Below are 18,159 nucleotides of genomic sequence, written 5' to 3'. Positions count from 1 at the left end.
TTCTGATAGAGGTGACTTCTTACACACTGATTAAAGCTAATTGGCTAGCATCATTCAATTCCATTGACTGACATGACTGGAAGGTGGTTCATATTAAAATGAGCTCTACCTTCATGACATCAGGGTCTAATGGGAGAATGCAAGGGCGAATTCAAATAGGTGTCATTTTAATCTCCTTACTTCACTGAGCTAGTCAAGGAATCTTTTCTCTGTTGTACCTTTGGGCTGGTTTTGAAAGAGATTAGCTCAAGTTCCTGAACTAAGGTGGGGGGGGAGGGGGGGAAGAAGCCCAGTATGACACTGGGACTAAAACTGGGTCCCCCCCAAGAAATCCATTATTGATAATTATTTTCTCATACACTCTTGGTTGTCCTCTTAGCTTTCTTTTTTAAATTTTATTTTTTATTTATGGAATAAAACAACCAATTCCATAACAGTATAATAAAAAACATGATTGCACATGAAACTGCAAATCTACTATGCACAACATGCTATTCCTTTTAAATATACAACCAAGTTATCATTTACATTTCTTCTTTTTTCTTCCCCTTCCCCTTCTCCCCCCAGAAATGGTCACCATTAGACACAAATAGGGGTGTGTGTGTGTAAAATTATTCTATACATACTTCTATTTATCAGCCATATTAGCCAATTAACTACTCTCTAGGCCTCAGTATCCTAGGCTCTTAAGTCTATAACCAGCTGGAGGGTCCCACACTTTTGGAAGTCAAAGGCCAGGATAATCCTAATCAATTGTTGCAGTGGTTATTAGTCTCAAAGGACTCCACATGCTGTTAGTCCTTGATAGTGCTAGAACAGTAAGAGGCTTCTTCCTCTCTTCTATGGTCAGGAAGGTGGGCACATACATAAATCACTAAATAGACACTTGAAAACTAACACATTATATGTTTTGTCATGCAGGTTTGCAACCAATGAGTTACTTCAACTCCTCATTCTACTTCTCAAATCAATTTTCTTATAACTTGCCATGCTTTTTCCTACCTCCACAATATTTCTTACACTCATCCCCTTCACTCACACAGCCTTCACTCTAGTCCAGGGTTTCATTCTCCTCTGACCCTCCTAATTGACCTCTCTGCCCCAAGCATCTCCCCTCTCTAATACTTTCTCTTCATAGCTGCCAAAGTAAGATTCTTTTAAAAATATATATATATATATATTATTATTCTCCAGTTACATATTACATATAAGGATAGTTTTCAACATTTGTTTACACTGGATTTTTAGTTCCAAATTTTTCTTTTCTTCTCCACTCCCTTCCCTCCCTCGTCCCCAAGACAGAAAGCAGTCTGATATAGGTTGTATATGTAAAGTCACATCAAACATATTTTTACATTAGTCATCTTGTGAAAGAAGAATCAGAGCACAAAGGAAAAACTTCAAACAAGAAGGAAAAAAAAAAGTCCAGTAGTAGAAACAGTATGATTCAATCTGCATTCATAATTCATAGTTCTTTTTTTCTGGATGTTGAGAATATTTTCTATCACAAGTTCTTTGAAACTGTTTTGGATTGTTGCACTGCTGAGAAGGGCCAAGCCTATCCCCATTGTTCATCACACAATGTTGCTGTTACTGTGTACAATGTTCTCCTGGTTCTGCTTTTCTCAGTCAGCATCAGTTCATGTTAAGTCCTTCCAGGTTTCTTTGAACTCCTCCTGCTCATCATTTCTTACAGTACAATAGTATTCCATTACATTCATATACCACAATTTGTTTAGCCATTCCCCTATCAATGGGCATTCACTCGATTTCCAATTCTTTACCACCACAAAGAGAGCTGCTATAAATATTTTTGTACATGTGGGTCCTTTCCCTTTTCTATGGTCTCTTTGGGATACAGACCTAGTAGTGGTACCACTGGGTCAAAGGGTATGAACAATCCCATAGCCCTTTGGGCATAGTCCCAAATTGCTCTCCAGAATGGTAGGATCACAGAGTAAGATTCCTAAAGCACAGGTCTGACCAAGTCACTCACCAGATTAATAAACTGCATTGGCTCCCTGTTACCTTCAGGATCAAATACAAACTCCTCTGTTTGTCATTTAAAACCCTTCACAGCCTGGCTCCAATCTGGCTTTCCAACCTTCCATATTACTCTTCTTGTTGTACTCCTCTATCCAGCTAAATTGCCATCTTTGCCCACCTTGTCCTCTGAGTGCTTAGAAGGCACTTCCCCCTCTTAAAATCTCAGGCTTTCTTCAAAGCCTTTCATGGTCTCTCCATCTTGTATCACCCACCCTCACCTCCAAAACTTGTACTTATTTGTTTGTATTTATTTGGATATACTTAGGCATGTATGTTGTCTCCCCACCATAAACATTCGCTTCTCAAAGGCAAGGACTGTTTTATTTATGTCTTTGTCGTACAGTGCTTAGCACATAAATTCTTGTTTTCTTGTTCCCACCCGCACTTATATACACAGAGTATAGAAGAATTTGCAAAATAGAAAATGTAGAAACCAGCCATTGCCACAAAATAGAGTATGGGAGAAAGAACAGAGATGCCATTTATCATTATAGGAACCATATGAAGATGCTAATGTCTGTCCCTGGCCTAAGACTGGGACTTAGTACCCCACTCTTATCCTTTGACAGTTTCCAAGCTTTAAGACTGCCACACCTATGTTGATTTTTCTTCATCCTGCTTTCTGTGTTTCATATTTTTCCAGTGTCATCCCTAGAAAAAATGTTTTAAATTAATTTTGCTGTAACCTACAAATTTATAGAGGTCATATGACAGATTTTGAGCTGAATAGCAGGGGCTATCCAGTCCAACCCCTGTCCTCATTTTGCAGATGGGGTAACTGAGGAAAAGAGAGGTTATGCTCAAGGATATTGTTTCCCATTACAGTAGTTATGTTACTAAATTAGAAATAAACTCTCTGAATCTGCTGTTTTCTAAGTTGTCAATTGACAAGTATTTATTAAGTACCTATTCATTATGGGCCAGGCAGTGCTAAGTGCTAGAAAAGATAATGGTGTATCTCCCTGTTGTATAACATAAATATTAACATTCATTCTTTTTGGTGAAAATTAATTTTAAGCTTATCAGAAGAGTAACATTTGCTGAAGTAGTTTAATGAGTTATAATAATACCATTTGAGCTCTGCTTAGATAATCTATAGCATATTAAGTTTATGAAAGACGTTTAGATTCTGTACCTTGTTTTTCAACCTACTTGTTTTGTTAATTTGGGAGGATACTTACCTTTATTCATGACTCAATTTTTTTATTTTGAAAATATGCTTAATAATACCATAAATTAATGCTTATAAAGATTCTTAAATGAAAAAATAATATAGATATAAAATATTAATGCTTTAGGTGTGCAATTTATTTTATTCTAATCTTAGTAACCGTCAACAAATATGAGCAAATGAATGTTCATGCATAAAGCCAGATGTTCCAAATTTATTTTAAGAATATAGAATAACATAAACAATAATTTAAAAAACATCCTTATTTGCTTCTATTTCTCTTTTAATCTGTTTTCCTCTTTTAAAAAAAATTCTTGCTATTCTTTTACATAGCTGTGGAGAGTGTATCTATTCTGATTCTATTTTCTTCACACTGCATTTCTTCATTTGTCTTCCTGTTTTCTTTGTATTATTCATATTTGTTATTTCTTCATTACTGTACTATGATTTGCCTTTAACCTGGTTTCCATTTTTTTGCTATTATAAATAAAACTGCATTGAAAATTTTTGTATGGATAGTTGTGTGTGTTTTTAAAAATACCATATTTCAGTTGTAAGTGAGATCATTGTTCAGTAGTGAGATCATTGGTTCAAATGGCAGGAAGTTTTATAATTCCTATGGTATATTGCTGCATTTCTATACAAAAATATTATGCCTGATAGCATGTATATTATAATATCTCATAATGCTTTAACCATCTATTCTGAAGTATAACATTAAATAAGTGTATTTTGTATTTGAAGAAATTGAAGTACAAAATAGTTAAAACTTAACCATCTATCACCTAGCTTTCTTAATTAACTACAGTTTTTCTCCATCAGGGTCCATCTCATTTTCCAGTTTCAGTCAGGCACATCCTCAGCATGCAATTTATTCATTTTAAACAATATATTTTCGCATATGATTGACTCCTGTCTATTTCCTTCACAAGCCAAATCCTTTACAGTAGTACTGGGAAATATTAATAATAAAAATAGCACATATTTATCTAGGGTATGAAGATTTACATTCATGCTTTTTTTTAATCTGACATCTATATAGCAAATTATGGTCTACATTGTGCTGTGATTTCTTTATTTCATTTGATCCTTACGATAGCCTTATGAGATGAGTAAGATGATTACCTTCATTTTTACAGATGAGGAAACTGAGGTACAATATAAAATGGTTAAGTGACTTATCCAAGATCACACAGCTAGTAAGTAGCAGAGCTTGCATTTAAAAACACCTTATTTGTCTCCAAATCCAATGCCCTTTCCATTATACCTGTATTACTGTTTTAACAGTGTATCTTTAAGTCTGATGTGGTGGCGCTCACCTGTAGTCTCTGATACTAGGGAGGTTGGTGCTGTCAGATTACTTAGTACTTGAGTGCTGAGCTACAAGGGGCTAATCCAGTCAGGTTGGCAGTAGTGTGACAAGCCTTTGGAAGCCCAGGCTACCAGTCACTGTTATAAATGTAGCTGGTCAGCACTGACATGCTGTCTAGTAGTGGGGTTGGACCCAATGAGTGGCCACTGTACTTCCAGCCTGTACAAGATAGGACATTCGATTCACCCCCTCCCCACCAAAGGAAGATTCTTTGATTTGAATCTAGGTGAATATGCATAAGTTTGGTTTCCCCAACTAGAGTGTAAGTTCCTCAAGGACAGGAACTGTGTTTTAGGCTTTGTGCCTCACTGACCACAGTACTCCCCCAAAATATTATGCACATAGCAGGAACTCAATAAATACATGAAATGGAATCATACACTACTTCATTATTGTTCTCTTGTTGGACTATGTCTTTGATTCTTGTTTTTCCCATGATGCCTAGCATAGAACTTGACACTCAAATGCTTATTGAGTGAATACCAAAGTGAGGGGGCAGCTAGGTGGCGCAGTGGATAAAGCACTGGACCTGGATTCAGGAGTACCTGAGTTCAAATCTGACCTTAGACACTTGACACTTACTAGTTGTGTGACCTTGGGCAAGTCACTTAACCCCCATTGCCCCACCAAAAAAAAAAAAGTACCTGCTGTGCAAAATGTACTGTGCTGAGTTTTAAATCTAGAATTGTTAACTCTGTAAAACTGGACAAGTCACTTTCTGGGCCCTAGTTTCCCTTAAAAAAATGAAGAATGAACTAAATGATTAAAGTTCCTTCTAGGTATAAAGGTTATGATTCTATATTCTTTATGAAAGATCTAGGGTATGGAGGGCTTCTGAATAAATTGGTTCAAATTCAATTAAAAAAAACCCAAAGTTGTCCTGTCCTCATGTAGCTTACGGTTTTACGTGGTGGATGCAGTATGTGCAAAGGTAAGTAATTACAATGTGATATAAGAATGAATAGAACACTAACAAGGAGGGGACCAAGGAAGGCCATGTAGTTGAGGTAGCCCTTTAGCTGAACTTTAAGGGAATATAAAAGATGACAAAAGCAGAGATAAGCAATGTGGTGGGGGTGGGGAAAGAACATGTATATGTGCATGCATACATACTTGTGCTAAGGGCATTGAGATAAAAGATGGAATGTTGAGTTTAGAGATGAGCTAGTAGGCCGATTTGATGGGAAGGAGGAGTACTGTGTAAAGAAGGGTAGTTAGTTATATGCAATAAGAGTAGATTGGAACCAAATTAGAGATGGTCTTAAATGTCAGACTATTTAATCCTGGAAGCAGTAGTGATTTACTGAAGGTTTTAAAGCAAGGTAGTCACATGGTCAGGACTGGGCCTTATGCTGGTTATTTTAACAGCTTTGTGGAGGACAGATTGGAGAGAAAAGAGACTAACAGCAAAGTGACTAAGAGGCTACTTGATTGCAGCTAGGGGCCTGAACTAGGTGGTGGTCATGTGAATGGAGAGAAGAAATATGGGAATAAAATCAACCTGACTTAAAACTGATTGGATTAAAAACAACAACAACAACAACAACTTATTGGATAGAGGGATAAAGGAGAGGAAAACCCAGTCAAGGATGATTTTGAGGTTAGCAACCTGGGCTCCTGAAAAGATGGTACCCTCAACAGAAATAGGGAAGGGATGGCTATACTGGGGAAGACAATGTATTTTGTTTTGGACAAGTTGAGTTTGGAATGACAATGGGACATGGAGGGAGAGCAATTGAAGATGCAGAACTAAAGTTCCTGGAAGAAATGAGAACTGAATGCACAGATTTGGAGTAGCCTGCATAGAACTGGAGATGATAAAGTGATTTGCCTGGGCTCACACAGTTAGTATCTGAGGCCAAATTTGAACTTAGGTTTTCTTTATTGCTTTATCCACTATACCACCAGGAAGTGGAAAGGGATCAGGGAGAATGAGAACTAGCCGGAAGCAATTGAAAGCATTTGTAACTATTCAGAAACTAGTTTCAGTAGAGAAAATAGATTGCAAGAAGTGAGTAGTAAAAAAGCAGAGACAAGTTTAGATAGCTTTTATGAGGACTTGGGTAGAGATGTAGGATGATAGCCTGAAGGAATTTATAAGGATGGGGAAAATCTCAACATATTTGGGTAGGTGGCAAGAGGTTGGGCAAGGAGGACAGGGAGAATAAATGAGCAAAAGGAGTAAGCTTTCAAAAGAAACCAAAGGTGATAACATCTAGGTAAGAAATAGAGAGTTTGGGCTTTTCAAGAGAAAAGATGTCAGAGATTTTTGAGATTTGGAGTAGGGGGAAAAGAGTGAGCTCCTACAATGACCTCTTTCTCAGAGAAGTAAATGAAGCAATCTATTGAAACTAATAGAGGTAGTCTCTGATTTAGAGTTGCTTTATGTTCATTGTTTCTTTGACACACTGTTTTGGGCATTCCAAATATACATGGTGCTTAGGTTCTTGAACCCAGCCTACAAAAGTTTAATGTATAAAATGCTTGTGATACTTTTGTAAGGGGCTAAAATTCTAGCTATGATGTCTAAAATCTAATGAGTGGTCGCCCCCAATTAGAAGTTTTAGCAAGAGTTTAGACTTTTAAGTATTTATTAAAGTGCAATCAGAAGTTGGTGAGGAGAGAGAGGGGTAATAATCTAACTATCTCTAAGAGACCCCAGCATCTGACCCTCCATACTAAGGTCAGGAACCCAAAAGACCAACACTCCAGCGGCTACTCCCAGAACCTCTTGTGAAACAGGAAAAAGGGCTATCCGCACACACACACAGCTCCAAGCTAATTGGCTGGTAACTTTGATTGACAGGACCCATGAGCAAATATCACTTCCGGATGCTGAACTGACCTTCAAAACCCCAGAAAAGATCACTTCCGGATGCTGAAGTCACATGGTTTTTAAATCACATGCTTTCTCCTCATGGAGGAGCTTCCCTGCAATATCTCTCCAGCAGGGGGTGTCATTCCAATTCTCACACTTTGTAGAATTTAACCTCCCTTGTGCGTTTGACTAGTTTTTTCTTCTTTATGGTCCACTATAGAACAGAAGTTATTATAATGGTTTCTCTCCTACCTGTCCATGAAAGAAGCACATAATACTTTTGAGATTTTCCTGTGGGTTTTCACTCCCGGTTGCAATGGAAATTCTTGTGCCACAAGGCAAGTTCTGTTGGGGTAAGTGGGATGGTGAGGGTAGAGTGAGGTGTGAGACATTATTTTATAAGCCAAACACAAGCCAAACACTCTCTAGCAGAATGCATCATAATATAAACCCAAACAACATACCAATGAATTCCCTAATCAAACACTAGAAAAGGACTATTATGCTGTATATATCATCTCTAGCTAATGAGAAACCTATATACCAAACTATCCAACAAGTTAGATATATAGATTTGTTGGGTTATTTTATTTTTTTCTCCCCCCCTCTTCAGTTGAATTTACTTTGACACAGAGATGAGGATGGGTTAATAGGAGAGGGACACTATGGCAATAGGAACTTGGAGGTATCATTTTGGGGATGGGATGTACTCCTTGGTAAGATTATGGCTCCCTTGGTTGCATAACCTTTGTTATAGTTCTGGAAATTCTCCTAGAAGAAGGATGGGGTCTTACCCAATGGTTAGTTTATGGATAGATTTCAGAGGGTCTGTGAACTTGGATGGGGAAAAAATTTATATATTCTTAGTACCCTCTAACTGAATTTTAATGGGCAGCTAGGTGGTATGCTGAATAGAGTAGCAGGCCTGGAGTCAGGAAGATCTGAGTTCAGTTCTGGTCTCAGGTACTAGCTCTGTGACCCTGGGCAAAACACTTAATCCCTATTTGCCTTAGTTCCTCATCTATAAAATGGGTACACACTGGAGAAAGAAATGGCAAACCATGCCAGTATCTCTGCTAAGAAAACTCCATGGACAAAAGTCCACAGGGTCACAAAGAGTCAGACATGACTGAATAACAACAAACTGGATTTTAACATTTCCTATTTAACATTTCAATTATTTTAAAACATTATTCTAAAAAGAGGCCTAGAAGCTTCATGAGATTGTCAAAGAAATCCATGACACACAAAAAGGTCTAGAATCTCTATACTAGAGGTTAAAAAGGTTCTCACCTTCACTTTTTCACTTTGGGTATGGGAAATTGCATTTAGATACTGATGGAATACTTGGGGGTACTTGAAGGACTGAAGTAAGAGTTACCTGTCTTGCAGTGGAAAAAACCAGTAGGCTGTTACCTGGCTAGGGTTTGGTAAAGACAGATGAAAATAGGACTTCTTTTGTGTCTGGGGGATCTTTGGAATGAAAGGAGATGGAGATATGATGCTCAGTTTCTGGGAATGTACTAGGAACCTAATGTGTCATCCTAGATAAAACTATACTGAGAAGCTAAGGGTTAGGGATCAGCAGACCCAGACATTGATCTGCCACAGAGGTCTGCAGGAGGGCATAGTACTACAGGGCATGGGCAGGACACATATCTGGATAAGGCTCAACAATACACACTCCCCCTGCCTCTTTCTAGTACCATAGAAATCTAGACTCCAAATGGCAGAAATTTGCCGGGCAAATAGCAGCAATGTGTTAGTAACATGCTCTATAGTGCTGAGCCAGAGAACTGAGAAACAGAGGGAACAGGGCAGAGTACTGTGCCTGCACACACAAATATGTAGAGCCCTCCACTAGGCCTGAGGGGAAGAGCTCAGCATTTAGCGGGGCCAGGCCTGTCCCCAGGAAAATCACCATCAGGGGAAGGGAAAAAGTGAGCAATATGGGAGAAAAGACTGAAGTCACCAACGTTGTAAGGAGGAAGAAAAATCAAAGTCCTTGAACATAAGTAGTTAAACCAGCAGGGAACACATGGACAGCAAAAGGAAATACGGACTCCAGATCTAGTAAATGAGTTTAGGTTTTTATGAATAAATACTGCAAAACAAAGGAAAATGATAAAACATAAAAAGAGAAATAAGAATTGTAAGAGAAGAATTTATGGCCTACACAGCAAAAATAATGGGCAGAATAGAGAAACTTGAATCCATAGCAGCAAGTCTCACCAAAGAAACAAGAGAAGACAGCTGATTGGGAATGCAAATACAAAGAAGTGAAGGATAGTTCCAAAGAAAAGAAGCAAAAATCACACACACACACACACACACACACATTTTCCGTACTAGCAAAACATAATATTGAAGACTGGATGCATAATCACAACATAAGGGATTTTAGATCTCCCAGAACAACCTATAATTTTTTCAGATCAGAAAGCCTGAACACCATCATGTAAGAAATAATACAAGAAAACTGCTAAATTGTGTTCAGAACTTCTGAACACAGAAAACAAAGTGCCAATTGAAAGAATTCATAGATTGCTTTGGTGGGGGGGGGGGGGGCCGGGACCCAAGACTGCAAACTCCAGGAAACACTGTAGTTGATTAAATTGAACAATTTTGTTGAGAAACAAATTCTGCAAGCAGCCAAAATAAAGACCTTCAAATACAAAGGAAGGAAAATTTAAATAGCACAAGACTTTTATACCTACCAGAGAATATAGAAGGGAATGAAATAATGTGTTCCAAAAAGCATCAGGATACAATCCAAGGTGACTTATCCTTCAAATCTTGGCTTAACAATAAATGAAAAAAGGTGAATGTTCAATAGTAGAGACATTCCTAGAAAGGAAATCAGTCCTGAAGTGAATATTTCCTTTGTGAACACCAAAGAGAGATGAATAAATGCAGTAGCCAAGGACAGCAACAGAGTGACAGTAGAGAGAACATTGAGACTTCTTTCTAAAAGTATCCAGAGAGATAGGTTATAGTGGCGAGGCAGGCCTGGAAGCATTATGACCTAAACTTCACAACACTGCTGCAGATAAAAATAGTTTTTGTAGAACTAAATTACAAAAAGAGGGGGTCAGTGGAAGGGAAGAAAGAAGGAGGATAGAGAGAGGAGCATGTGGTGTGCCTTGCTCAGATCAAGGGCTAACTAGGAAGTAAAAATGACTCCTGTGCTCTCTCCCGAAGAGAAAAGCCTGCAGGGGAGCAATTGAGGGGAGCAGGGAGGAATAATAAAGGGAAGGAACAGGGAGGTTTGGGATTTGGGAGGTGGTGTCACTGATGAATGTCCATGGGTGAAGATAGGCCTTCTATGATCAGAGATCGGGACTTTGTGCCAGGTATTGGAGGGCTTTGGGCTCAGAGACACTGCTTGTCCTGCCTCAGGAGGGATGGAGTCAGGACTCCTGGAGGCAGCTGGCACTTGTGGGAAGTCATGGACCTAGAGAGGAAGTTTTGAAGCAAATGAAGAAGGAGGGTAATTAGAGAGAGAGCAAAAGTCAGTGGTGAGCTGCCTAATTGGGGGTTTAGTGGAGTCATGTCATGGAGAAGTGTCTTCTTTATAACCTAAAGGAATTTTTCTGGGAGTGAAGCATAATGGCAAAGGCAAGACCAGACAGCAAGCTCTGACAAGAGTAGAAGAAATTGCTTAGAGGAGAGAGCCCAGAATAGACACCTCAGAAATTTTGATTCTGTAAGAAGTGCAGAGAATAGAGTGGGACTAGATAAGTTTAGGGACCGTGAACTAGCTGCCCCAGAAAATGAAAGTTAAAAAACAAATGGGGGCAGCTAGGTGGTGCAGTAGATAAAGCACTGGCCCTGCATTCAGGAGGACCTGAGTTCAAATCCAGCCTCAGACACTTGACACTTAACTAGCTGTGTGACCCTGGGCAAGTCACTTAACCCGCATTCACACACACACACACACACACACACACACACACACACACACACACACACACACAAATGAAAAGGTCTAGTTGAAAAGGAGAGGAAGGGGAATTCTACTTGCCTGTGGAAAAAAGGAGGAAGAATTAACCAGATGAAAGTGGGAAAGAAGGGATGAATAGGCAAAATTCTAAAAGGAAAGCGGTAACAAATGGTCTGGGAGTTGGGGGTGGTGTGTGAAAATGAGATCTGATAGGAATAGGGCTACCTTAAAAATAATAAAGCAACTGGAGAGCCATAATACTGCATTTACAGTAGAAAAGGGGAAGAATCATAACTTGAAAAAAATCTAGCATTGGAGACAGAGGAAAATATAAACCTAACTCTCAACTTTAAATGTGAATGTTTTAAACAATCCAAAAGTGAAAAAGAATGACAGATTAGATAAGCAAAACCCCACAATCTGTTGCTTACAAGAAACATTTTGAAAAACAAAAAACATACACAGAATAAAACTGAGGGGCTGGAAGAAAAAATGATTATGCATGAAATTAATTTTTAAAAAGCAGGAGTTGTACCCATGCTATCTGACAAAACAAAAATCAACATTCAAAAATTAAAAAGAGATAAACAGGGAAACTACATTATGCTTAAAGGAATCCTAGATCACAGGGCAATAGCAGTATTAAATTTATGTGCTCCACAGGCCTTAGCATCCAAATTCATAAAGGAAACTGAGCTACAAGAAGACAGACAGTAAAACATTTATCTAAAGGCGACTGTAAGAGAATATATATATATATATATATATACACACACATATATTTATATATATACACCCACATATATATACTATGTATGTATTTCTTAGCATCACATGAAACTTCTACAAAAATTGACCATATATTAGGGCACAGAGATAAGAGGGACCACAAACAAAAGACAAATGGGAACTTAACAGTGAAAACCTAAATAATGAGTGGATCAAAGACCAAATTATAGAAACAATAATTATGTGAAAAAAAATGATGTTGAAAAAATACTAAAATTTCTGAGATGTAGCCAAAGCATGGGAAATCACATCCCTACATACATTAACAAAATAGAAAAGGAGGATTAAAAAAGTGAGCATACATTTTTAAGCATTAGAAATCCAACAAATCAAAAATAACCATAGAAGAGGAGATATTAAAAATTTGAAGAAAATAAATAGGTAAACTGGAAACCAATAAAACCATAGAAATAAATAAAACTAAAAGCTGATTTTTGGAAAAGACTAATAAATTGATAAACCTTTAGCTAATCTGATTTTTAAAAAGAGAGAAGAAAATCAAATCAATAAAATATCAAATTAGCAAGGTAAAGTCACAACAAAGCCAAAAGAAAAAAAAATGTTTTGCTTCAGCCTGTATTTAATATCAAATGCTACTTTAAAAAAAAGTAATAGGGGGCAGCTAGGTGGTGCTGTGGATAAAAGCACTGGCCCTGGATTCAGGAGGACCTGAGTTCAAATCCAGCCTCAGACACTTGACACATACTAGCTGTGTGACCCTGGGCAAGTCACTTAACCCCCATTGCCCCGCAAAAAAAAAAAAGTAATAAACATTTTTTTAATAGTTTGGGGTTCCAATTTTTATCCCTCCTTCCCTCCCTGCCTGAGATGGTAAGCAATCAGATATAGGTTATACATGTACAGTTATGTAAAACATTACCATATTAATAATTTTGTATAAGAATTGAATAAAAGAAAAAAATGAAAGAAAGTGAAAAATAGTATGCTTCAGTCTGTGTTCCATCAATATCAGTTCTTTCTTTGGAGGTGGATGATATGTTTCATCAATAGTCTTTTGGGATTGTCTTGGATTGTTGTATTGTTGAGACTAATCAAGTCTTTCACAGTTCTATCAAACAATATTGTTGTCTCTGTGCACACTGTTCTCTTGGTTCTGCTCTCTTCACTATACTTCAGTTCATACAAGTCTTTCCAGGCCTTTTTGAAATCATCCTGCTTGTCATTTTCTTACAGCACAATAATATTCCATCAATATCATATACCACAGCTTGTTTAGCTATTTCCCAATTGATGGGCATTCCTTTGATCAGAAGAAATTTTTTTAAAAAGAATAATCAACTTATTATATACAGCTATATGCTAACAACGGGCAACACAAAAAAAGTATGGGAATACCTTTGAAAATAGCAAATACTCAGGGCAGCTAGGTAGTGCAGTGGATAGAGCACTGGCCCTGGAGTCAGAAGGACCTGAGTTCAAATCCGGCCTTAGACACTTGACACTTACTAGCTGTGTGACTGTGGGTAAGTCACTTAACCCCAATTGCCTCAACAACAAAAGAAAGAAAGAAAGAAAATAACAGATACTTGAACCTCTTAGAAGACCAGACAGAGATCTTACATAACTCAAACTCAGAAAAGGAAATAGAACTAGGTATAATGGAACTATCAAATGAAAACACCCCTCATTCTGATGGATTTGCAGAATTATATATATATATATATATATATATATATATATATTTTTAGTGAGGCAATTGGGGTTAAGTGACTTGCCCAGGGTCACACAGCTAGTAAGTCTTAAGTGTCTGAGGCCGGATTTGAACTCAGGTACTCCTGACTCCAGGGCCAGCGCTCTATCCACTGCGCCACCTAGCTGCCCCTAGAATTATATTTTTAAAACAATTAGTACTCATAATACACAATTAAAAAAAAAAATTAAGTGGGGGCACCTAGATGGCGCAGTGGTAAAGCACTGGCCCTGGATTCAGGAGTACCTGAGTTCAAATCTGGCCTCCAGACACTTGACACTTACTAGCTGTGTGACCCTGGGCAAGTCATTTAACCCTCATTGCCCTGCAAAAAAAAAAAATAAAAAAAAAATAAAAGCAAGAAAGCATACTATCAGACCCCTTTAATGAGACAAGTGTTGTCCTAATACCTAAACCAGGGAAGGAAAAAAAAAACAGAAGGAAAACTATAGATTAATATCATCAATGAAAATCATTTTAATAATTTCAAAAAAACTACAGTGATTTATTCAAAAACATCATTAATTATGACCAACTGGAACATCTACCGGTATGGTTCAACATTAGGAAAACAATCAGCATAATCAATAAAAACCAAAACATCTCAAACCACATGATTCTCTCAATAGACTCAGAAAAAGCCTTTGACAGAGTACAATATTAATTTATTCTAAAAATCCTACAAGTATGAACATAGAAGGATCTTTTTGATATCATGAAAAGCATTTATCCAAAGCTAAAAGCAAGTGTCAAATGCAATAGGTATACACTAGAACCTTTTTTCATTGAATTATAAGAGTGAATCAAGGATGCCCACTGTCCCCACTGTTAAATGCTAGCAACAGCAGTTAGACAAGTGAAAGAAATTAAAGGTATAAAGATAGGTAAAGAGGAGATGAAAATTTCTTTATTTGCTGATAATAGCATTACTTCAAAATCTGAGGAAATTAGCAAAAATACTAATCAAGACAATAGCTTCAGCAAAGTTGCAGGTTACAAAATAAATATTCAAAAATCAATAGCACTGGAGCAGCTAGGTGGTGCAGTGGATAAAGCACTGGCCCTGGATTCAGGAGGACCTGAGTTCAAATCTGACCTTAGACACTTGACACTAGCTGTCTGACCCGGGGCAAGTCACTTAACCCTCATTGAGCTGCCAAAAAAAAAAAGACAAGAAAAAAAAATCTGGTATTGGTTGAAAAACATAGAAATAGATCAATGGAACAGACTAGACAAGGGAAGAACAAAGGATTTAACTCAGTAACCTTGTGTTTGATAAACTGGAACACATATTACTTCAAAAAAGAGCTCCCTATTTAATAAAAACTGTTGGGAAAATCGAAAAATAGTATGGCAGACCTAGGCTTAAGCCAACACCATATTCCACAATACGTTCTAAATGGTTATGAGACCTTACTATTAAATATTATAATATAAAAAAAGAGAGAAGAGAAAAATGGCTTCATGGCCACAGCTAGGGGCTCTTTTTAACCAAACAAGGGATAGAAGTAATTACAAAAGATAAAAGAGATAACTGGGGGCAGCTAGGTGGCACAGTGGATAGAGCACCGGCCCTGGAGTCAGGAGTGTCTGGGTTCAAATCCGGCCTCAGACACTTAACACTTACTAGCTGTGTGACCCTGGGCAAGTCACTTAACCCCAATTGCCTCACTAAAAAAAAAGAGAGATAACTGATTACATGAAACAAAAAAATTCTGCGCAGACAAAATTAATGTACCTAGAATAAGAAGAGAAGTATTTGAAGGGGGAAAATCTTTTTATCAAATTTTTCTCAGGGTTATATATCCATATATCCAAGATATATTAAGTTAACAAACATTTAAAGCTGATGTTTGGGGGGTGGAACCAACATGGTGGACAGAAGCCAGGAAGTTAGTTGCCTGAGCTCTCCTGAGTGTCCCTCAGAAACAATATTAAATCAAGCCTCTAAATGGATTCTGGAGCTACAGAACCCATAGAACAAGAGAAACAATCTTCTACCTTGAGATAATTTAGAAAACTTCAGGAAAGGTGACCTAGATTTTGAACTCATTATGATGTTATTCATAATTAAATTTCTACCTGAGGTTCAAGTGATGGTTGAATACCATGAGGCTCTAATTAGCATATTAAAATAAGATCCTAAGTATGGGGGATATGGTTTTGTTAATTTATGCACCAGTTTACAACAGATTTTAAAAGATAGAACACCGCAAAGCTTAATAAATTTGTGTGTATTTAGTTTCAGAATGGCTTCGTTTATTACCGTTCTTGGGTGTACTTGCACTGCTGGGCTACCTTGCAGTTCGTCCATTCCTCCCCAAGAAGAAACAACAGAAAGATAGCTTAATTAATCTCAAGATTCAGAAGGAAAATCCAAAAGTAGTAAATGAAATAAACATTGAAGATTTGTGTCTTACTAAAGCTGCTTACTGCAGGTGTTGGCGTTCTAAGACGGTAAGCTGCCTAGTTATATATACTAAAATTCTTTGCAGTTGTGGCACTTTTACTTCCCTAAATCACAGCTTAGGAAGTTTTCTTGTGATCTTTTAAAATTTCTCTGTTTCTCAATATGTATATATTTGCATTTTAGAGATAGGTGTGCTCTTAAAATGGAGCATTAGGAAAGATGTTGGGCCATTTTCACTGAAAATTTGTGTAAATTGCTATCCTTTGTTCAGAATCAAAATTTAAACTGGTTTATCTTAGAATACCTATAATGCCATTTCCCTTCACTTTCTTATTTATTTATACTTTTAAAATTTCATATAAAAAATAAAATGGTTTTGTCATGCCCTTTTATTACTTTGACAGTGTCTGTCATATGGTAGAAACTCAATAAATGCCTGGTGATTGATTGGACCCAGATAGCAAATATGCTCTGAAGTATTTTAAAATTTAAAGCTGCAGCATCAAACAGGAGTTTGCATTGACTTTCTATAAACCTATCTTTGGCTTATATGAAACTTCTAAGATTTAATATGAAATTCAATAAACAATGACTTAATTGTCTAATTGCTTGGTTTGAGATATTAAAAAGGAAAGAAGGCTATAAGTAGTATCAGAAACTTTTTGTTGTGTCAGGTAGTAAAACTGGTTAGAATTATTTGATATTTACTTTTTAAATCAGTTTGCTTTTTATTCAATTTAGTCAATCTTTAAGTTTATTGGATCTTGTGTTTTGAATAACACTTTTAATTTGTTCTTTTCTAGTTTCCTGCCTGTGATGGATCACATAATAAACACAATGAATTAACAGGAGATAATGTGGGTCCACTAATACTGAAGAAGAAAGAAGTGTAGGAGTGTTAGACTAATTACATTAATTTCTGTGGTATAAAATCATATTACATTGTATTTTTCAATTATTTGCATCTACAAATGCCTTTGAATGGCGTAGATCGTATCTTTAGTTGTCTTAATTAATGTTGTTGATTTGATCATTATTTCTGCCATTTAGTTTTCTTACTACACTACTGTTTTGTATTTGATACTTTGTATATCCAGAAGAATCATATTTATGTAGAACTTAAAAACTGAACAAGCCTTTCTGTTATGAAATAATAGGTTCCTTTGTGTTTCAGAAATAAAATCATACTCTGATCTTGATTTTTAATTGTTAGATTTAGTCTAAAATTTCTGTAATAATCCTAAAACCATTTATGAATTGTACACACTAACCATGTTTTCAAGATCTACAGAACTCCTTTTATTTTCTGCAGTGTAAGAACACATATTTTTCAAATACTTATGTACTTAAAATTATTTTTTCTTCAGCCTCATTATTTTTACATGAATAAGAAAATACGTTGTAGCCCAGCATGTATCAATTCAATGCTGCTGTGACAGCAATGTGTTAGGTAACTGGGATGAAAGTAGGTTTCTGGTGCAATATGGGTCTCAATTTGAGAAAACTAGATGGGCAGGATTTTTAAAAATCCAAATAACTTTAAGGGGTAGTTATTTGCATTACAAAGAGGATCCTTTGGTTTACAAAAGGATTCCTCCAAAGGGGAGTCTTTGAATAAAAATTTGTCTGACAATAACATGAATTCCTGAAGCTAGGCTATGGGGCAGAGTGCCATTATTAAGACCCAATGCTTTGATAAGCATCAGGGAAGAACATTGGGTTTGGGGTTTTTGGTTTTGGTTTTTTTTTTTTTTTTGGTTTAGACCTGTGATTTTGTGGGTAAACATAAAAAAAAATCTAAAATTATAATGTAAGACCATAGAAAAATGATTCACTTCTAAAGATGATAAAGATAAAAACGTTTTTTAAATAAATAGTTTATTGGGGAAATTATAAAAA

At 36.7% G+C, this 18,159-nt stretch overlaps 1 protein-coding gene across 1 annotated transcript in view; it reads left to right on the top strand.

The window, feature by feature from the left end:
* The window catches only part of CISD2 (CDGSH iron sulfur domain 2), a 25,360-nt gene extending 7,201 nt beyond the window's left edge, over window positions 1-18,159 (top strand). The window contains exons 2-3 of the mRNA XM_043970021.1: window positions 16,093-16,307; window positions 17,064-18,159. Of these exons, the coding sequence (XP_043825956.1) occupies window positions 16,093-16,307; window positions 17,064-17,153 (305 nt within the window). The 3' untranslated portion in view covers window positions 17,154-18,159. The remainder of the gene's footprint in view (window positions 1-16,092; window positions 16,308-17,063) is intronic.

This window comes from Dromiciops gliroides, chromosome 6 (genome assembly GCF_019393635.1).
Source record: "Dromiciops gliroides isolate mDroGli1 chromosome 6, mDroGli1.pri, whole genome shotgun sequence".
Taxonomy (NCBI): Eukaryota; Metazoa; Chordata; class Mammalia; order Microbiotheria; family Microbiotheriidae; genus Dromiciops; species Dromiciops gliroides.
Note: the sequence above shows the minus strand (reverse complement) of the source record. Positions and strands in the feature narration are given on the sequence as shown.